Source organism: Ahaetulla prasina, chromosome 1, assembly GCF_028640845.1.
Source record: "Ahaetulla prasina isolate Xishuangbanna chromosome 1, ASM2864084v1, whole genome shotgun sequence".
Classification (NCBI taxonomy): domain Eukaryota; kingdom Metazoa; phylum Chordata; class Lepidosauria; order Squamata; family Colubridae; genus Ahaetulla; species Ahaetulla prasina.
Window position 1 is genome coordinate 358267513 of NC_080539.1, and position 23140 is coordinate 358290652.

At 41.2% G+C, this 23140-nt stretch overlaps 1 protein-coding gene across 5 annotated transcripts; it reads left to right on the forward strand.

Moving 5' to 3' along the window:
- Window positions 1-60: 60 nt before the first annotated feature.
- On the forward strand, window positions 61-20360 carry LOC131188161 (tetraspanin-33-like). Of its 5 annotated transcripts, none has more exons than XM_058163213.1 (8): window positions 61-1186; window positions 8090-8147; window positions 9946-10070; window positions 10539-10613; window positions 10961-11056; window positions 14737-14862; window positions 17403-17564; window positions 18902-20360. In XM_058163213.1, exons 1-8 carry the CDS (start codon window positions 1166-1168, stop codon window positions 19004-19006), a joined length of 768 nt encoding a protein of 255 aa, XP_058019196.1. In that variant the 5' UTR covers window positions 61-1165; the 3' UTR covers window positions 19007-20360. The 5 variants fall into 5 exon arrangements, with proteins under 5 accessions (XP_058019196.1, XP_058019199.1, XP_058019194.1 ...); XM_058163211.1 differs by lacking the exon at window positions 61-1186 and adding an exon at window positions 7496-7849; XM_058163214.1 differs by lacking the exon at window positions 61-1186 and adding an exon at window positions 7496-7849 and having other exon boundaries at window positions 8094-8147.
- The last annotated feature ends 2780 nt before the right edge of the window (window positions 20361-23140 follow it).

Here is a 23140-nt window from a genome sequence, read left to right on the forward strand (position 1 = left end):
GTCCACAAGTCATAAAGCGGCCAAGGTTGGAGACCCCCGCTTTAGACTGTTCTAGTGTGATACCATCACAAAGTTTTTCCTTATGTTTACCCAACATCTAAGTAACTTATACAGGAAGTCTTTGACTTACAACAGTTCATTTAATGATTGTTTGAAGTTACAACGGCACTGAAAAAAGTGATGACCATTTTTCACACTTACAACCATCGCAGCATCCCCACAGTCACGTGATCAAAATTCAGATGCTTGACAACTGGTTGATATTTATGATGGTTGCAGTGTCTCAGAGTCATGTGATTCCACTTTTGTGACCTTCTGACAAGCAAAGTCCATGGGGAAGCCAGATTCATGTAGCAACTGTATTATTAACTTAACAACTGTAGTGATTCACTTAACAAATGTGGCAAGAAAAATTGTAAAATGGACCCAAACTCACTTCACAAATTTCTCACTTAGCAACCTATGTTTTGGGCTCAATTGTGGTCGTAAATCAAAGACTACCTGTATTTGTTATTTCTGGTCCTGGTTTTCATAGCCTTGAAAAAGATTGTTCTGTCCCCCTCAATAACCCCCCTAAAAGACACATGAGCTGACTGTATTTGCCAGCAATTTATTCTTGCTACAGATATCAGCTCTGGTAACAAACCTGCGATTGCCTGCCAAGTCCTCCTTATCTCTTCATTGCTACTGCGATCTGTTGCTAGAGCAACCCAGAGTTCAGAAGTAAACAGAAGTCCGAAAAGTCAATTCCTGAGTCTCACAATAAAGCAGTTGAAGTTTCCAAAAGTCAGTTTTTGTCTGTCACGGAGCCCAAAGGCAGCTCCACCCACTTTTATACCCTGTGGGGTGTGGCTCCGTGACTCAGCACTCCCTGGGCCAGCCCCTTCCTTTCTTTTGCTGCGCACGCTTCACTCAGCATCGCTGCCTTGCATTTAGCCACGATTGATCCTCCTCAGCTGGCTCTTGGGGTGTTGCCAGGGGGAAGGAGGGGTCAGGGGAAAGAGGCTGTGTCAGCTCCTCCTCCTCCACCTGGCCTGCCTCTGGAATCTGGAGCGGAGCCAAAGAGGAAGATTCTACAGAGGGAAGCCCTGTCGGCTCTTCCTCCTCACTCTCCTCCTCACTCTCTGTCAGGAAGCCCGGCTTGGGGCCCGCAGACACAACAAAGATGAGTAACTTCCTAGCCAAGGTATTTTTTTTTCTTCTGACAGAATATCCCAAATTCTTTCAGATTTTCATGTAAAGTTGAACCCGTAATTGTTGTCAAATGCACACCATCAATTATTTCTTAGTGGAAAACACACAGTCATGGAAATGGAAAGTCAGAATTCTGCCTTGGGACCCCAGTGCTCCGAAAGGAAGCTCAGGGCTTTGTTGTGCATGGCATCTGGAAGATCACCTTACATTATTTTACAGGTCCGATGGCTACCCTGAGATCCTTGCTGACGTTTTTGATCTAACTCCAAACTAGAAAAGACTCCATGTCTTTTCAGAGACTTGATATATCCAGGAATGCTGTTGCTGATGTCCTGGGCAGAATGTCCCCATCTCCAAAAGGCAGATTCAGCACCTCCCCACCTACATGTCATAGGAAACACCATCTGAGGGCTCAAGAGAGCTAAATTTAGCAGCAATTTAATCTGAAAAGAGGCCTCAATCTTGCAATGTCAATCTGGGTAGCTCTACACTCTTGTACCCACCCTATGATATTTTTATTGAGTTCAGCACGTCAAGAATTGCAGGGAAAAAAGAAAGTAACCTTTTTCTGGAATAGCTTAACTTGGTAGCTTTTCAGGTGCAAGAGATGTCCAAGCTACCAATTTCTGAGGCTAACTCCTCAGGTGTTGATCTTTCTCCACTGCCTCCACTCAGACTTTCCTCTTCTATCTTTGGGGATAAAGCAGTGGTGAGATTCAGCCAGTTCGCACCTATTCGGGAGAACCGTTTTTTAACTTCCTAAGCAGTTCAGAGAACCGGTTGTTGGAAGAAATCTTAGTTTGTTTTTTTCCACTTTACAGAGGTAATCCTGTAAGGAAGGCAACATTCTGGTGGTGTTTCAAGCCTAATCTTTATTGCCCTGCTTACAGAAACTGCCTCTCTGGTTAACCCTTATTACATTGTAACAGCTAAGGCCAATCGATGTGAGTAACGTTGAGTTGGCCATGCCCACTCAGTCACATGACCACCAAGCCACGCCTACCCAGCTGGTCATTAGGGCAGAGAACCGGTTGTTAAATTTTTTGAATCCCACCACTGGGATAAAGGCAGTGGGGCGTATACAGTGGTGGGATTCAAATAATTTAACAACCGGTTCTCTGCTCTAGTTATTTCTTCCAACAACCAGTTCATCAAACTGCTCAGAAAATGAACAACCGGTTCTCTGGTGGTGGTGCGAACTGGCTGAATCCCACCACTGGGCGTGTAGCACATCTGCCTGCTTAGTACAGAGAAAAATGCAGATGTTCAACAGGCAGCCACTTTGAATCAAAGAAGATGGTAGGAGAACCTTAGGATATTATGTGCTACTAATGAATGGAGTGTAGTATGCTGTGTCCTGACTTGTTTAACAATTAAAAATTATCAGGATTCCTTCATCACAAACTATAAAATATACAAAGTCTGTTGAAGAGAAGGTTGGAAGCAGTGGTGGGTTTCTACCAGTTCGCCCCAGTTTGGGAAAACCGGTAGTGGTGGCAGCGGGAGGCTCTGCCCACCTACCCGGACGTCATCACGGATGCTCCGTGCATGCGCAAAAGCACCGCGCGCAAGCAGAGCAAGCACATGCTCCGAACCAATAGCAAAGGAAAGTGGAACCCACTACCAGTTGGAAGTCATTATGTTTTATAACTTTATTTATTTATTTATTTATTTTATTCGATTTTTATACTGCCCTTCTCCCGAAGGACTCATGGCGGTGTACAGCCAGATAAAAATCCACAATATACACATTAAAACAAAATTAAAACAAAACATATTACAGGGTGGCCGAAATTTAAAACAATTTAACAAACCTTAAAATATAAATAGCCCCAATTAAAATTTAATAAAACTTTTAAGCCAGTCCCGCTTGTATAAATAGGTGCGTTTTCAGCTCACGGCGAAAAGTCCGAAGATCAGGCACTTGACGTAAACCAGGGGGAAGTCTGTTCCAGAGCGTAGGAGCTCCAACGAGAAGGCCCGACATTGCTTGGCGGACGGCACTCTGAGAAGACCCTCTCTGTGTGAGCGTACGGGTCGGTGGGAGGCATAAGGTAACAGCAGGTGGTCCCGTAAGTACCCGGGCCCTAAGCCATGGAGTGCTTTAAGGGGGGGGGGTTCCTTTCTTTTTTTGCCCCCGTTTCTTTCCTTTTTTCTCCTTTTCTGTCTTTTTCTATGGATTTGTTTTTTCCTTTATACAAAATCCTCAATAAATGTAAGTAGTAAAACAGGCTATAAGACATGATGAACAAACTGTAAGGCTTGGGATTGACAAGTCGGATGATAGGAAAATCAAATAAAACATACTGAATGGCTGCAATTGCATAACGCAGGGGTCTCCAACCTTGGTCCCTTTAAGACTTGTGGACTTTAACTCCCAGAGTCCCTCAGCCAGCAAAGCTGGCTGAGAAACTCTGGGAGTTGAAGTCCACAAGTATTAAAGGGACCAAGGTTGGAGACCTCTGGCATAACATACTAATCCTGGCCTACTTCAACTCTGAATGTTTACAAACAGCAATAGCACTTAGACTTATATACCTCTTTACAGAGCTTTACAGCCCTCTCTAAGCGGTTTACAGATCAGTATATTGCTCCGAACAATTTAGGTCCTCATTTTGCCCACCTCGGAAGGATGGAAGGCTGAGTCAATCTTGAGCCTGGTGAAATTTGAACTGCCAAATTGCAGATAGCCGGCATCAACAGAAGTAGCCTGCAGTACTGCACTCTAACCACTGTGCCACCGTGACTCATAGTACTATGTACTATGTACATAGTACCAAGCCAGCCCAACTGGCTAGTTTAATGTATTGTACATACTCAGAACATTGGTTAATACTATAACCAGGTTAAACCTGGCCTATAAATATGATTAGTGAGGTGAAGGGGAGAATGTTTGAAGCTGGATATAACTAAGCTACATGAATAGATGTATACAGTAGAGGAACATATTCACACACTATGCTAAGCAAAAATAAGCTGCCACAGTTTGCATTCTCATGGCATGCCTAATTATAGTGCAGCTTGCATAATGCATGAATCTAGCCATAGTATGACAGGTTATAATATATAGCTTTTATGGCATGAAGTTGGTTTGGTGAGAAAAAAGACCAAAATCTTGTCTATTTCAGCTCCACTAAGGAGTAATTGAGTACTACAGAATCTTCCATCACCCTAGCTTAGAAGGTGCCTATAGGTCCTGAGAGTGACACACAAGCTAAATCCACAAGCTGGTACTGGGATCAGACTTCATACACCAGCATTTTCCACCTCTTCTAATCTGGAATGCTTCCCAATCTTGACAGCTTTAAAATGAGTGGACTTTAACTTCCAGAATTCCTCAGTAAGCTGCCAAGATCAAATACTGATCTAATGGCAGAGCTGACCTGGGGGATGAGTTTCACAACATGCCAAGTGCAGATCTTGGAATGTCCAATGTGAAGTAGGATATGGAGGTCTTAGCCCTCTCATAATGTTTCTCTCTTGATATTATCTGATTCTGCTGCTGTTGCTTATGGAGGATCTAAAATCCTGGGATTAGAAAATTTAGAACTCCGCCGCCTTCGGCATGACCTGAGTATAACTCATAAAGTCATCTGCTACAATGTCCTTCCTGTCAAAGACTACTTCAGCTTCAATCGCAACAATACATGAGCACACAATAGATTTAAACTTAAAGTGAACCGCTCCAATCTTGATTGTAGAAAATATGACTTCAGTAACAGAGTTGTTAATGCCTGGAATGCACTACCTGACTCTGTGGTCTCTTCCCAAAATCCCCAAAGCTTTAACCAAAAACTGTCTACTGTTGACCTCACCCCATTCCTAAGAGGTCTCTAAGGGGCGTGCATGAGAGCACCAGCGTGCCTACCGTTCCTGTCCTAATGTTCCCTTGATTGTATCCAATTTGTATGATTATTTCATGCTTATACTTATATATACTGTTGTGTTTGACAAATAAAATAAATAAAAATAAAAATAAATACTGTAGCTATCATGGAAATTGATCAGCATCTCCTTTGCTGCATAAAAATAGCCTAATTTACTTTAGCAAACAAGCTTGAACTGGATCAGGACTAATTAACCAGAACTCTCTACCAACATGCTTTTTCTGAACATTTTAATAAACCAACAAGATCTGAACTTGTTGCAAGAAGCAAACTTTGGGGCAGATGGGGAAAAAACTATTAATAATTTGCTGCTGCTTCAGCTAAGCCTTTTGTGTACCTACCTTGACTTCCTCAGAGCTCTCTCTCTCTCTCTCTCTCTCTCTCCCTCCCTCCCCTCCCCCCCCAAGCCATCCATCCATCATCTATCTTCCCACCTATCTTTTTATCCATTTACCCATCCACCTACCTCTCTCACATACTCCTAAAAACTGTATACCATTTCAGACAAATAGTTGTCCAATCTCTTCTTAAAAACCTCCAGCGTTGAAGCACTCATAACCTCCGGAGGCAAATCATTCCACTGATTAATTGCTTTAACTGTCAGGAAATTTGTCCTTATAGCTAGGTTGCTTCTGTCCTTGATTACTTTCCACCCATTGCTTCTTGTCCTGCCTTCAGATGCTAATCATGCACAGGCATTCTTCCCTTGCAAGAAAACTAATTTTTAACTCTGCGTCTGCCAAGGGGATTCAGATTGCTGTATTCAAGCACAAATGTCTCCCGAATACTGTGCTGGGTCCCACCCATTGCAATAACCTTTATGAATGAGAAAAGCAACTAGTGAAAAACATCTGACTACCCTTCCAGATACCCTTCCAAATAACCCAAGAGTGCCCTCTCGTGCTTGCTTGCTGCAAATCTCCAGAGTTTGAATTATCTCTAGTGGAATTTTCATAGGTCCAAATAATAACTAGACAACCCATACCCTGTTGAATCATCATTTCAAAGGTATTTTGTTACCTAAACAGAGAAAAAGAATGACCACAAGTGGTTAAAAAAGCAGTGGGAGCAACCTTTGACTTCCTGCAGGCTTCACCACTGAGGTTCCTTGTGGGAAGCTGGCAGGGAATTCAGAAATCTTTCCTTCTTTCCCTCCCTGTCATTCTACCATTATCTTCCATCCCTTCCCTTCCCTTCTCGGTAGATAGGTAAATGTTTGCGGGTGAGTGGATGGAATTGCACATGACTGGGAAGCTGTCACAAAACATTCAAATGTGTGTCACATGACTACAGCAGAAGTCCAGCAGAACTGAAGCCACAACTTCACCAAATTTCCTTCCCTCCAGAATCATGGGTCTCAGATTTTGGATGCATTCTGTAAGTTATCCCATTTGAAGTACCTTGCTTCAAAAATTGTTGTCCTATGAGACCCCATTTTGCCCAGTTAAAGGTTACAGAAATGATAGTTTGGTAATATATTGATAATACCACTAATTAGCAGACAAACCTCAGCAAATGTGAATTTTGTAAAGAAAAAGAGGAAACTGTGGGTCACAGATACCATAACATTGACCATAAGTTGTGTCAGGACAAAAAGTATCATTTCTGAGATTTCCACATATATCACCGAATTGAAGAAGTTATTCCCACCATCGGTTGTTTGTTACTGTTTGTTGTCCTCTACCTTCTCTTCCCACCACATCATCACAGCTTAGAAGCTGTTAATATGATAATCAAAATAGACATAGTTGTGATCCAAAACAGGACAGTAGCTTTGGTTGCATAAGCCAAACAACAATAATCCAATAATTAGGGGTTTTCCCCCAAATTTCTTTGAATTCCTTTGCCAGAAAGGAAGCTAGGGGATGGGGAGGGAAATGGTTGTGTAAGTAATCAGTCAGCCAGCCTTAAAAAAACAAAATCCTTTTTGGGGTGCTACATGATGAAATGTCACCTGGGGGAATCAAGGATCCTCTTGGCCATGTTTTCATAGCTTAACTCCTGGTTTAGGTGCCTAAGAGTTATTCAAAATACCACAGATTCCAGAGCAAGACAGGAAAACCTCCTGTCAACAGAGGGGTGTAACTCCACCCCTCTGGTCATAAAATCCTATTAAAAACAGCAGATTAATTTCTTCAAAAAGTTGTGTCTGCGCAAAACTGTGGACTTGGCTTTACATAACCACAAATAATTATGGACCAAAAAGGATCTTAGGCAATCCACATTTATTCCTTCTCTGCCAAATAGGCCAAATGACCCTAAACTAAATAACTAAATAATAAATAAATAAATAAATAAATAAATAAATAAATAAATAAATAAATAAATAAATAAACAAACTCCCCTTTTCCTTCTTTAGTTGTGGCTGCCTCTTTCTCTCAATGCTGGGCCCCAAAACAGGGGCCTAAAAACTTTCTAGAGTGCCAAGCCAGGATCAAGCCAAGACTTGTCTCTGACGTAGTCTGAGCAGACAGGCAGACAGCCAGCTGCCCTGTCTCCCTTCCTCATATCCTCACCACACCCCGATATCTCCTGCCTGGATCTTTTCTCCTGTTTCAGGACTCCTATCCAGGAGGGGACATTGAACTCACTAGCCAGAGTCTGTATGGCTTCCCTCCTGAAGCCCCCTGCCGAAATCCTTGCAGGCTGAGAAGCGGGTGCATGAATCTGCAGCGCAGCGCAGGGCAGAGGCAAGCAGGCAGTGGTGAACCATGCGCACCAACCAGATTATGAAATACACTCTCTTTACCTCCTGCTACCTCTTCTGGGTGAGTCAAAAGGATAAATACTTGGCAGTGCTGGAATTTGCATTGGCTTTGCCAGGGAAAGCCACTGGTGCCCAGGAAGGCTGCCTACCAGAGCTGGCATCACAAAGGCCATATAGTAACCTCTCTTGTATCTTATACTCTGGGAATGCTGGGTCAGCCAGACTCTTCTTCTTTAGCAAAACTGTTCGTGTTCAGACAAATAAGAAATTGGATGTGCCTTCGTTTTTCTTTCCTTCAAAGGTAGCCGGTGGACTCATGGTGGCTGTTGGAATTTATGCCAAGCTCTCCAAGGAAGCAGGTGAGTGGCTAGATCCTTTACAGAATATGCTGGGATGCAGTCCGCATTTTATTTTTATTTTATTTATTCATATTTTTATACCGCCCTTCTCCGAAGACTCAGGGTGGTGTACAGCCAATAAAACGACAAAAATCCTAACAAATTAAAATACTATATCAAGTTTAAAAAACTGATTCAATCGCTGTATACTTAAAATATTAGCTAAAATATATTAGCTTAAAATATTAGCTAAAATTTTTATCAAAAACTAAAACCCTAATAAAACCCTATTAAAACCCACTAAAACCCCCCATACTAAAATCAATCAGGTCAGCCCCGCTTGGTGAAAAAAGAAAGTCTTGAGCTCGCGTTTAAAGGTCCGGAGATCAGGGAGGAGACGGAGTCCCACCGGCAGCTCATTTCATAGAGCTAGGGCCCCCACAGAGAACGCTCTTCCCCTGGGGGCCGCCAGCCGACATTGACTAGCCGACGGCACCCTAAGAAGACATTCCCTGTGAGCGCGCACTGGACGTACCGGACAATGGGAGGTAACTGTCGGCAGCAGGCGGTCCCGTAAATATCCCGGTCCAATGCCATGGAGCGCTTTAAAGGTGATAACCAACACCTTGAAGCGCACCCGGAAGACCACTGGCAACCAATGCAGCTTGCGCAGGAGAGGTGTTACATGGGAGCTACGAGGAGCTCCCTCAATCCCCCGCGTGGTCGCATTCTGCACCAGTTGGAGACTCCGGGTGCTCCTCAAGGGGAGCCCCATGTAGAGAGCATTGCAGTAATCCAGACGGGAAGTGACGAGGGCATGAGTGACCGTGCATAACGCATCCCGGTCCAGGAAAGGGCGCAATTGGCGAATCAGGCGAACCTGATGAAAAGCTCTCCTGGTGACGGCTGTCAAATGGTCTTCTAAAGACAGCCGTGCATCCAGGAGAACGTCTAAATTGCACACCGATTCCCTGGGGGCTAACGGAAATCAGCTGTGCCACGCGAATCTGCTGAGCCAGAAAGAAGGAAATATAGGACAGCTTAGGGCAGGCCTGGGTGGGTGGGTTCACTGGAATTGGCAGCAGCCCACCACTGCTTCAAAAACAGGAGAAGGAGAGCAATCTAGGTAACGGTCAGATAAGAGGCAGTTTACTCCACAGAAGGAATGGGAGCATGACATATGTCTCAGAAGAGACCCTCCTTAGTTTCTTGGACTGTGAAGGCCAGGGAAAGTGGGGTAGGGAGATGTACAGTAAAGATTCTTTACTGTAACCTTACAAAAGGTAGTTAGGGCTCCTGTTTGGCGATTCTTATCTGGATTTTCTCTAAGGACTCACATACGTTAGTAATAGATGATATCTTCTGGCTTTGCTTCTTCATGCACCAAGTTTCATTTGTCAGTGAGAAAACCAATCATCAATTAATCTCCTTAACTGGGAGGGGGGATTAAAACTCCCAGTCCCCTGATCTCTGGCCTGGTGCCTTAACCACGAACCCAAACTGGGTCTCAGTATATAATGAGAGAGGAGGATGAAGAGTTCTCACAGCAAACCAAGATGAGAGTCCAGGTTTCAAAATGGGATGAGAAGGAAAAGGAGATTAGCCTAAGATCCAAACCATCAACAAAGTCATATTTGCAGACTTGAACTTCTGCTTATTAATTAATTAATATTTATTTATTTAATAAATTAATTGTCATGCTCAAATTCTTCCCTCAAGCCCCACCCTCCGATGCTTCAGATCCCCTGCTGGGGTGATGATGTCCTACTACTGAGGTCATTCGTGGAACTTTTTAAGTAGTGTCCCTGTTTTTTCCCAGGTGCTGTGGACTCCTTGTTAGCTGATCCCTCCATAATTCTTTTAGCAGTGGGCACCCTGATTTTCTGTATCACTTTTGTGGGATGTTTGGGAGCTTTACGGGACCTCACGCTGTTGTTGAAAGTGGTACGTTCAAATGGATCTCCCTTTCCCCCTCCATCAGCCACCCTTGGTAAGCAATGAGATATTCTCCATCCCTCTGATAGTAGTAGAAGTAGCTCCTCTCATAGCAGATCCTGCTTTCATGTCGTGCTTGTGAGCATCCTTTCTGTGCATCTGGCTGGCCCAGTTATGAACAGAGAAAGGATGCTAAACCAGATGAACATGATCTAGAAGGAAGTTTTCCTACAAGAAGTTCCTCAAAGGATTGGCACATACTGAAAGAGGGATACATGGCTCAATTCTCCATCAGTTTTGATTCAGAGTCTAGGGAACAGGTGTGCATTTTTTTTGTCTATGATGAAGCATATTCTGTATGCACATCCACTTTGAGCTGAGACAGATGGGTGTTTTTCATCGGTGTGTAAATGTATGTTCTGCAGCTGCTGACTTTTCCCCGTCTTTTTTCTTTCTTTTATTCTTTTTTCTTTCTAGTTTGCCTGGATCTTGCTCATCATTTTCATTCTGCAAGTTGTGGCTGCAGTTTTAGGCTTCATCTTCTCTGGCATGGTAAAAAAAAATTGACACACCAAGTTCATCCGCTGTAGTCAAAGTGGGCAAGAAATTCCAGTGACAATCCTCCAGTTCAGGCCTTTCTTGGTTTTCAAGTGGGCCATTGAAGGATTTTCCTCATTGGCCCAAAGTTTGTCTGAGCACTTCCTGTGATAGCAATAGCACTTAGATTTATATACTGCTTCACAGTGCTTTACAGTCCTCTCTAAGCGGTTTCCAGAGACAGACTATTGACCCCAACAATCTGGGTTCCCATTTTACCCACCTTGGAAGGATGGAAGGCTAAGTCAACCTTGAGCCTGGTGAGATTCGAACTGCCAAATTGCTCAATTTTTGTCCCCCAGGTGATGGAAAAAGCCACATTTTTGATGGGCCAGGCCATCTCCCGCTATCGTGACAACCTTGATTTGCAGAACCTCATCGACTACATCCAGAAGAAGGTAACAGATTCTGAATTTGCCCTGGTTTCCAACATTATGTAGAAGTTCTGGTTCCAGAGCCTTAGTGCTTTGCCTTCTAGAGCTTTATGCAGGCTCTGTATAGAAGCACCGATGTTCTTTCACATTTCATAGAGCAACAATATAATATACGTTGTGACTTTAACCATCATATCAATAGCATTCCCATTTACAACTTCAAAAAAGCCAATTATGACTCTATAAACAATGATCTTTCATTTCTAGACTGGCAAAATCTGTTCTCAACCTGTATAACTGCTGAAGACCACTATAGAGTTTTTCTACTCGAAATCAACAGAGTCATCGAACTATATGTACCACTAACTACCATCAAGATTAGGAAAAGCAAACTACCCATATCAATAAAAAAGCTTCAATCTAAAAAAAGATCCCTCTGGAAAAGAAACAAAAAGGGCTATGTAGCTAATTTTAAAAAACGCTACAGAACTATATGCAACCAAATAAAAACTGAATGCACAAATTACCACACCAAGCAAGAAGAAGATCTTCTGCGCACAAATTCCAGTCGTGCCTTCTATAATTTTGTCAACAACAAGCTTAAAAACTCTAGACGCATGCCACCTCTAAAAGATCCTGATGGCAATGAATACAATGCTGAAGAATCTAGAGCAAACCTCTTTAATAAATTCTTTGCATCAGTTTTTGTCAACAGTGATGGCACTCATCCAACATTCCAAATTTGTACAATCAATGAGCATGACAACTTAACAATTGTTGATTTTACAGAAGAAAATGTTGGTAAAGCTCTAAGTAAATTGAAGCCATCTCTATCCATTGGACCTGATGGTCTTTGTGCTTACTTTTAAAAAACTCTCTAGTAATCTAGCAGAACCCTAAGTATAATCTTTAATATAGCCTTTAGAACCAGTTCCTTCCCAGTCTCTGGTCGCTAGCCACAGTCATTCCAGTTTTCAAAAAGGCGACCCCAGCTTAGTTGATAATTATAGACCTATCTCCTATGTTGCGTCGCCTGCAAGGTTATGGAATCCATCATCAACCAATCCATTACCTTACACTTAGATATGCACAACCTTCTCTCAAATAAACAATTTGGCTTCAGGAAAAATTATCATGCAATCTACAACTTCTACTGTAAAACCTATGGACTACTAATCTTGATCTAGGTAAATCAATAGATGCAATATACATAGACTTCTGCAAAGCTTTTGACTCAGTAGTACATGATAAACTTCTCCTAAAATTAAAATCCTATGGCATTTCAGGACCCTTACACCACTGGATATCTGCTTTTTTGTCAAACAGACAACAAATAGTTAAAATTGGTAATGCTCTTTCAAATCCTGTTCCTGTCAAGAGTGGTGTTCCTCAAGGCAGCGTTCTTGGACCTACTCTCTTTATAATATATATAAATGATCTTTGTATTGATATTTCAAGTAACTGTGTTCTCTTTGCTGATGATGTCAAACTTTTCAACACCACTGACAATGCATCCACAATTCAAAAGGACCTTGATCATCTATCTGCCTGGTCTAAAATTTGGCAACTACAAATTTCAACCAGTAAATGCTCAGTCTTGCACATTGGAAGAAAGAACCCAATCACAAAGTACATGCTTGATGGACATTGCCTCGCAGATGACCCCACCCTGTCAAAGACCTTGGAGTTTTTACATCTAACGATTTAAGTTCCAAAGCCCACTGCAACTACATAGCTAAGAAGGCTCTAAGAGTTGTCAACTTAATTTTACGTAGCTTCTTTTCAAAAAACACCATGCTACTGACCAGAGCATATAAAACATTTGTTAGGCCAATTCTTGATTACTGCTCTCCTGTCTGGAACCCTTACCATATATCTGACATCAACACAGTTGAGCGTGTCCAAAGGTATTTTACGAGAAGAATTCTCCATTCCTCTGAAACTAATAAAATACCTTATTCCACCAGACTTGATATCTTGGGTCTAGAAAACTTGGAACTTCGTTGCCTTGACTGGATCTGGGTTTAGCATATAAAATCATCCGTTGTAATGTCCTTCCTGTCAATGACTTTTTAGTTTCAATAACAATATCACAAGAGCTACAAACAGATTCAAACTCAATGTCAACCGTTCCAGTTTAGATTGCAGAAAACACGATTTCTGTAACAGAATTGTATATACTTGGAATGCATTACCTGACTCTGTGGTTTCTTCTCATAACCCCAAAGGTTTCACTCAAAAACTGTCCACGGTTGACCTCACCACTTTCCTAAGAGGACTCTAAAGGGGCGTGCATAAGAGCACAAACGTGCCTACCGTTCCTGTCCTACTGTTTCTTTCCCTATGTATATACACGTTTTTAGTACCTCATTTCTCCTCATATATACGTTCATATATTTATAACCTTTTATGTAACGCTTGTATATATTGTTATGACAAATAAATAAATAAATAAATAAATAAATAAATAAATAAATAAACAAATGCTCTATGAATGCTCTGGTCTGCAAAACTGGCCCATAGATAGTCCTTGACCAGGGATGAAATCCAGCAGGTTCTTACAAGTTCTGGAGAACCAGTAGCGGAAATTTTGAGTAGTTCAGAGAACTGGAAAATAACACCTCTGGCTGGCCCCAAAATGGGGTGGGAATGGAGATTTTGCAAAGTCCAGTTGTCTCTTGAAAAAGTACCTTTGGGACAATATTCACGCTAAACTGTTCCCAGAAAAAATATTCTTTGTAATTGTCTGATGATGATTTTGTCAGTGATGATGGTGTTGAAGTAGTGCTCCAGATGTTTTGGGGTTGCACCCAAGGTACCTATTACTCTTGGTACTATTTTTGTTTCCTTTCATCAGTTGTTCTACCTCTGTTTTTGCAGGTCTTTGTATTTTGTTATTTCTTCTCCAGTTCTTTCTCTTCTGTTCTGCAGCTACTGCCCTGTCCAGCATCCAAACTTTTTGTATTATTATTATTGTTATCATCATCATCATCATCATCATCATCATCATCCATCATCACACAGTCAGCCAAATGTTCAGTCTGGGTTTGGCATTTTTGTCTATTGTCTATTGAGTTCTCACCAAAGACTTGGGATAGACAAATTTAGATGATGAAGATGATTCATGAAACATGTAACTCAGTCAACTGGACATTTAAAAATGTATATCACAGATATCATTGACTGGCACTGATGGTTGATACAGGTTGCGGGTATCAACCAAGTATCATCTTAAAATTATTATTATCTCTTTTATTCATTAAACATGAAACTCAGTCAACTGAACATTGTATCACAAATATCATTGATTGGCTCTGATGGTTGATATGGATTGCTGCCATTATTATTATTTTATTTATACAAAATGACAGTATACACAGCAAACGAGATAATTATGCTGGATTTCGTATCACAGATCACTAGTCAAATTATTATTATTATTATTATTATTATTATTATTATTATTATTAACTTTATTCATTAAACATGAAACTCAAGTCATCTGAACATTCAAAAATGCATCACAAATACTATTGACTGGTGCTGTTGGTTGATACGGTTTATTATTATTATTATTATTCTTCCTCTATTCAACTTCATCCATAAACTGCTGAAGCAGGCTGTCCTTGTAGGACATTTCTCTGTGATTTCATGCATCCAATTAGTTTCCTTGGCATTTGATTTTGTTTCCCTCTGCTTCTCAGTTCAAGTGCTGTGGGGTTCATTCATACAAGGACTGGTCCCAGAATATTTATTTTGACTGTCAAGACTCCAATCCCAGCCTGGAACATTGTGCAGTGCCCTTCTCTTGCTGTCTGCAAGATAAAGAGGTAAGAGAAAAGGGAAACCGGAAAGTTTATAATTATAATGCCTTGGTAAGGCCACACTTGGAATATTGCATCCAGTTTTGGTCGCCACGATGTAAAAAAGATGTTGAGACTCTAGAAAGAGTGCAGAGAAGAGCAACAAAGATGATTAGGGGACTGGAGGATAAAACATATGAAGAACGGTTGCAGGAACTGGGTATGTCTAGTTTAACAAAAAGAAGGACTAGGGGAGACATGATAGCTGTGTTCCAATATCTCAGGGGTTGCCACAAAGAAGAGGGAGTCGGGCTGTTCTCCAAAGCACCTGAGGGTAGAACAAGAAGCAATGGGTGGAAACTGATCAAAGAAAGAAGCAACTTAGAACTAAGGATAAATTTCCTGACAGTTAGAACAATTAATAAGTGGAACGACTTGCCTTCAGAAGTTGTGAATGCTCCAACACTGGAAATTTTTAAGAAAATGTTGGATAACCATCTGACTGAGATGGTGTAGGGTTTCCTGCCTGGGCAGGGGGTTGGACTAGAAGGCCTCCAAGGTCCCTTCCAACTCTGATGTTATGTTATGTTAAGTGAAATTCAAACATGTTCAGTTCTGAGGTAAGTGGGAGGATATACAGTACTTTAAGTCACTATGGCAATAAGACTGGGGATACAGTATAAAATTCAAAGTATTTATTAGGCCATTTATTTCTATAAATGTAGATGCTGCTATCCCAGAAGCCAAGGAGGTATCCTGAGACAGTTTATTAAAAGTAAACATTTTAACAAATCAGAGTCTAGAATGCCAACCTATGAAAAGTCATAGCAGATTACAAGAATTAACTTCAAAGATTTGCAAAATTAATGTGGACCTTTTGTTGTTTATTTTGAAAAGAGAGCGTCCTCCAATTTTACAAAGCACCACTACAATAATTAGCTTTTATTCACAAATCTACAATTTGAGGAAGCATTACAGGTGGACAGAAATGTTATTCTACTCTCTCAGAGCTCTAACAGCTTGATTAGAACTTATTCCTGGCTTTTGCCGCTGATAGCACTAGCATTAGATTTATATACCGCTTTACAGTGCTTTATAGCTCTCTCTAAGTGGTTAACAGTGTCAGCCTATTGCCCCTAACAATCATTTTTCTGACTTCGGAAGATGAAAGGCTGAGTCCACCTTGAGCCAGTGAGATTCGAACTGCCAAATTACAGGCAGCTGGCAATCAGCAGAAATAGCCTGCAGTATTGCATTCTAACCACTGCACCACCAGGGTTCCTGATCCTCCTGATGCAAATTTATGTGGATAATTTTAATCAGGGTTAACTTGTCCTTACTCTGTCCTAATATTATGCAGCAAGACTGCTGTTTTATTCCTCATAGCTAGCAGCTCCAACAGCTTAATGGTTGACCATATGAAGGAGTGGAGCTGTATTAGTCTATGGTGGCAAAAAAAACCCAACTTTTCTAGTACAGGTAGTCCTCGACTTACAACCATTCACTTAGTGATTGTTTAAAGTGACAATAGCAGTGAAAAAACCGACTTACAACTGGTACTCACCCAACTATTCCAGCATTCCCATGGTCACACGAACAAAATTCAGGTGCTTGGCAACCAGTATATTTTTAAGTCACGTGATCACCGTATGTGACCTTCCCAGCCAGCTTCTGGCAAGCAAAGTTAATGGGGAAAGTTGGATTTACTTAACGATTGCCTGATTCATCTGCGGTGATTTGCTTAACAACCACGACAAAAAGGTCATAAAATTGGGCATGAGTCACTTAACAACTACCTGGCTTAACCACAGAAAATCTGGTCCCAGTTATGGTCATAAGTCAAGAACTACCTGCAGTTTATTCAAACGTTCTGGAACCAGAACTTCTGCATTTAATTGGAAACTAGGGCAAATTCGGAACCTGCTATCTTATTCTAGATCTATAAAGTGCCACAAATAAAGATGGTCACCACAGTGACTCCAAGATGGCCTGGAGCTCGTGAAAGTTTATGCTTTTTAATAGCATGTGCTACTCATAAAAAACGTTATCAGACTCCTGATTTTTCCCCCCATTTAAGGAGGTTCAGTAATTTACTTTTCAGTATTGGATCCTGAAGAGCAAACAAAGAACAGCCAATATCTTTTTTTTATTATTTTTTTAGTTATTTTCTTTATTTGTCAATCATATATAAGATAATGGGTAAAAGTATAAACATAATTTGGATACATGAAAAGAGTAAGTAAAAAGGAATATTAGGACAGGGACGGTAGACGCGCAGGTGTGCTTATGCATGCCCCTTACAGACCTCTTAGGAATGGGGTGAGGTCAACAGTATACAGTTTAAGCTTAAAGTTTTGGGGGTTTGGGGAAGAAACTACAGAATCAGGTAGTGCATTCCAGGCATTGACCACTCTGTTACTGAAGTCATATTTTCTGCAATCAAGTTATATATATAGCAATATATGCTTTTTTGACATCTTGCCAATGGTCAATCACATTTAGAGACTATGGGCCCCTCATTTGCTTGATCCCACTTAACTTCTCTTCGTGTTCTCAACTTATTCTAGGTTATGCTAAACACCATGTGTGGCTATGGGACACAGAGTCTTAAAGGGTGGCAAGCGGAGACCGTGGTGTACACAGAGGGCTGCCTTGAGAAGATCGTCCATTGGGGACGGAGCAATCTCTTGCTGATGGCTGGGCTGGCATTTGGATTGCTGGTCTTGGAGGTAAGGCATCAGGGCTGGAGGAGATAAGACCAGCCTGGAATAAGAGTGGAAGGATTTGGAGAATTTAATCAACTCAGAAGAACCCCTAAACTCAATGGGTGGAAATTAATCAAGGAGTGCCTATACCACTTACCTTCCTCAGCCTTCTCCCTGTGGAAGCCTATGCACAAAATTAGAGGAACCTAGAATGAAGGAGAAATTTCCTGACCGTGAGAACAATTAATCAGTGGAATGACTTGCGTCCTGAATTTGTGAGTGCTCCAACACTACTGAAGGCTTTTAAAAAGAGATTGGAGAGCCATTTGTCTGAAATGGTATAGGCCAGGCTTCCTGCCTGAGCATGGGGTTGGACTAGAAGACCTTCAAGGTCCCTTCCAACTCTCTTATTCAAAAATCTCTGCTCTTGAACCACATTGATAATAAACACCATCAGATCAATTGGGAAGGAACAAAGATAATTGGCCACACTAACCCCCGCCACACGTGAATTTATTGAAGCCTGGTATTCTACCAAAGGAGCAATTAATAAGCATATTGATCTCCATCCAGCATATGAATACATAAGAAACCAGACCATTTGAATGACCAACAGATAAGAGAACCAATCAGCTGCTCAGAATTTAAATGTAGCTCCAAACGAACAACCAATCACTCGACCAACTGATCAGACTGGCACACAAGACATTTATAAGATAAAGTGGAATAGGACAAGAAAATCCTGCTGTTGATGTTACCTAGTCTGGGAACGAACTGTTCAGAAACTAAATTGAAACAAGCTTGGACAGCAAACCACTGCCAAAATCTGTTATTCTGTGTCCAAAGTTATTGTGATGACATGTGCATGGTGACCTCACAAGCTCATCTCCCTCCCTTTTGTACCTGTGTCGCAGTGTCAGATCTAAGGGCCTATACCACTTGTCTTCCTCAGCCTTCTCCCTGTGGAAGCCTATGCACAAAGTTTGAGGAACCCCCAAACATGCCACTTCTATGCAATATTAAAGTCTTGACACCCCCTTATTGCAGGGGTGGTATTCAGCCAGTTCAGACCAGTTCGGGCGAACCGGTAGCGGCGACTGCGGGTGGACTCGCCCCGCCCACCCACCCACCCGCCCGGACTTACTGCTGTCCTATTTAGCCACATTTTCGAGACCAGGTGCATGCCAGAAGGCATGGATGAGAGCAAAATGCATGCAGGGAAGGCCGAGCACATGTGCTGAAGGTACGCACATGCGAGCGAAGCAAGTGTATGCACTCATGGCGAACCAGTGGTAAGAATATGTGAAACCCACCTCTGCCTTATTGGGTTATATTGCTGAACTTCATCTGTTTCCTTCCAGGTTATTGTTTTTCTTCTGGCAGTGATGCTCATTTACCAGATTGATTTCATCATCCAGAAGCGCCGAAGCACCAAGAGGAGGAGGAGGCAGAGAAGTGAGAAATGAGGCAGCAAGGGATGGAAGTTGGCTATGAATCAGCTTTCCTGAACCTAATAGCCTTTGGATGCATGACACTGGATTCTGAAATGTCCAGGATTCCCACGTTACCTCAGAAATCTGGGGCTTACAGTCCCAATATACCTGAAGGCCACCTGGTTGGAAAAGTCTGCTATAAATATACAACTTTCATGCATCCATTGCAGGAAGATGGCTTTTTTCTCATCCCAGTCTGGGTTTGAAATATTTCTCATTTTTATATTGTGGTTTATATGGATTGAAGAAACAAGCAGCCTGGTCATGGAGGTTCCATCAGAGCGATTGACTCCAAAAGAAACCATATTCCAGGTGCGCTCCTGATAGGCACATGGACACACATTGTCTTCCAACATCCAACAAACACAGATTATGAGGAAAATACTGTGAAACGGGGTTGAGGCTCAGCCATTTTAGGTAGACCAAATTAAGAAACCAATGCCATATAGTCAAAACTATTTTTATTGTAAGGGTATACAGATGGTTACATCTTATGTCCGATTACATAGGAACCATTCAAAGTTACAACGGACACTTCAAAAGCTACTTATTTCCTGGATCCAGAGTTCTGAGGGCTGAACAGTCACATGACCACGTTTTGGGTCATGTGACTGTTTGCTTGGTAATTAGCTCACCTTTATGGCCAGCTGCAGCATTCCACAGTCATGTGATCATGATTTCAAACAGTTCTTACTGATTTCTGGCTTTTGGGGGCAGTTTCCAGCAAAAATGTCCTTAGATATACATTGATTCACTTAACAACTGCGGCATTCACTTAATGACCACTACAAAACAAAAAGCCGTAAAGTCAGATCCAGTCACATGAATGCCTTGACTTACAATCACGCTGAGTTGTAACAGAAATTCTAGGCTCACTTACAGTCATAAATTGAGGATTTGTAATAATAATAGAATATTACAGAATTATTCTGTAATAATAGAATCTTGCAAGTCTAAATCTGCTTCCTCCTCCCTCATTTTAACTTTTCTAGGGAGGGGTTTCCCTGAAACATTTTCTCAAGTTATTTTCTTGGTCTAGGCTGAAACCCCACTTACCTGACCATTAACAGAATAACAGAATGGCAGAGTTGGAAGGGACCTTGGAGGTCTTCTAGTCCAACCCCCTGCTCAGGGAGGAAACCTTATACCATTTCAGACAAATGGTTATCGGATCTCTTCTTACTTGGTAATGGTTCTTCCTCAAGACCATTCCTTCCATTTCCAGAGATGGGGAAAAGTGGAAAAAAAAATAACCCTTAATCTGTCCACCTATAAAAGATTGAGCCCAATGCTGTAATTCTTTATGAAATACAATAAAAACTTTCAAAAACAACGGTGATCTTTATTAGGGATCATTTATTAGGGATGTGACGTCACTTCCTAACCTCATGATTTTTACCAGCTCTTCCACCAATTTCAGGTGTTCCACCAGTTAGTTTATGAAGGAAGTCAATTTTTTAGCAAATGACTAGATAACCTTTGCTCCATTTCCTTACCTAAACAAAGAAACAGAATGACCAAAGGTAAGCAAAAAAGGAATGAGAGCAGGAATGACTTCCAAATTCATCCCAGTTTCCTTATTGAGTTTCTGTGTGGGAATCTGACAGAGTATTGAAAATCTTCCTTTCCCTTTCCTTCAAGCAGGTAAGTAACATAACGTAACGTAACGTAACGTAACGTAACGTAACGTAACGTAACGTAACGTAACGTAACGTAACGTAACATAACATAACATAACATAACATAACATAACATAACATAACATAACATAACAACAGAGTTGAAAGGGACCTTGGAGGTCTTCTAGTCCAACCCCCTGCTGCTGGGTGGAGGGGAGAGTGAGGGATTGCACGACTGGCTGGGAAACTGTCACAGAATGTTGAAAATGAAGATCGTGACTACAGCATCAGCCAATAACACTGAAGCAGCCACACCTTTCCCACATTTCATTCACTCAGTGGTTATGAGGTGTGTAATTTTGGGAAATTATTGTAAATTAGCTCATTTGAGGTACCTTCATTCAAAAATTGTTCCCCTATGATGCAACGTGTTGCCTGTGATGAGAATTTTAGTAGTATAAGATTAAGTCGACAGGGATACAGTTACGAATTCTCTGGCAGTGGATACATGTTGGAGCTCCTTGGTACAGCAGTGCTAAGAGTATTGGGCAAGAGACTTTGTGCCATCCATACCCATTTTTCTGAGCATTTTAATTCCTGATCTTCCCTCCCTTTCCAAAGGAAAACCCTAGGTTAGAAGAGAAGAGCTGATTATTTAATGGGGGAAAAGCTGTTTCCTGAAACCTAAAATAGATTGTAAATATTAATTTTTATTAAATATTAAATGTTATTGTAAATAACAACTAATTACAACGATCTACTACATGTCAATTTTAAAGAAGATGCCATTGAAAAGGCACTACGCAATCTAAAACCATCTCTATCTATTGGTCCTGATGGATTATGTGCATCTTTTTATTCTTTAAAAAGCTCTCAACCACCATAGCAGAACCTCTTAGCATAATCTACTAAATATCTTTCAGAACCAGCTCCTTACCTAACTTATGGTCACTAGCCACAGTCGTCCCTATCTTCAAAAAAGGTAACCCCAGCCCAGTTGAAAATTACAGACCAATCTCATTATGTTGCATCACCCACAATGTCATGGAATCAATCATAAACCAATTTATTACGCTCTACTTAGAGATTAACAACCTACTCTCTAACAAGCAGTTTGGCTTCAGAAAAAATTGTCCTGAAATCTGCAACTCTTACACTGCAAAAACATATGGACTTCACAATTCAACCAGTGTAAAGCAATAGACACAATTTATATAGACTTCTGTAAAGCCTTTGATTCAGTGGTACATGACAAGCTACTTCTAAAACTAAAATCTTATGGCATTTCCGGATTCCTGTATAAGTGGATAGCTGTGTTCCTATCAAACAGGCAACGTAGTCAAAATAGGGAGCGCCCTATCAAACCCTGCACTTGTTAACAGCAGTATTCCCCAAGGTACCGTTTTAGGACCCACACTCTTTATACTTTACATGACCTTTGTGATCATATTATAAGCAACTGTGTTCTCTTTGCTGATAATGTAAAACTATTCAACACCACCGACAATGCTGCTACCCTACGAAAAGACCTTGACTATGTGTCAGAATGGCCAAACAATTGGCAACTCCAAATCTCAACCAACAAATGCTTTGTCTTACACATTGGCAAAAAAAATCAGAACATAAAATATAAGCTAGGCAGATACAACCTCATAGACGACCCTCACTCTGTCAGGGACCTTGGAGTACTCATCTCAAATGATCTAAGTGCTAGAGCTCACTGCTGTGAACAAAAAAACATTAAGAGTTGTTAACCTAATCTTATGTAGCTTCTTATCCAGTAATATTGAACTGCAAACTACGGCATACAAAACTTTTGCTAGACCAATTCTTGAATACAGCTCATCTGTCTGGAACCCGCACTGCATATTGGACATTAATATAATTGAACGAGTCCAGAGATATTTCACGAGAAGAGTCCTCCACTCCTCTACTTGCAACAGAATACCTTATGTTACCAGACTTGAAATTTTGGCCTTAGAGAACTTAGAACTTTGCCGTCTTTGGTCTGACTTAAGTGTAGTACATAAAATTATCTGCTACAATGTCCTACCTGTCAATGACTACTTCAGCTTCAACCACAACAGTGCATGAGCACACAATAGATACAAACTTATGGTAAACCGCTCCAAACTTGATTGCAGAAAATACAACTTCAATGCACTACCTGATTCTGTGGTTTCTTCCCCAAACCTCCAAAACTTTAACTTTAGACTGTCTACTGTCGACCTCACCCCATTCCTAAGTGGTCTTTAAGGGGTGTGCATAAGCGGACCAGCATGCCTACCGTCCCTGTCCTAATGTTCCCTTTTATTCATATCCATTTCATGTATTTATAATCATGTTTATACTTACATCTGTTATCTAATACATGCTTGACAAAATAAATAAAATAAATAGGGGGGGCTGAATTTTAGGGTGTTCATGGGAGAGTCAGTGTGGTATAGTTGTTATGACACTGGGTCAGAAATAGGAGACTGTGAGTTCT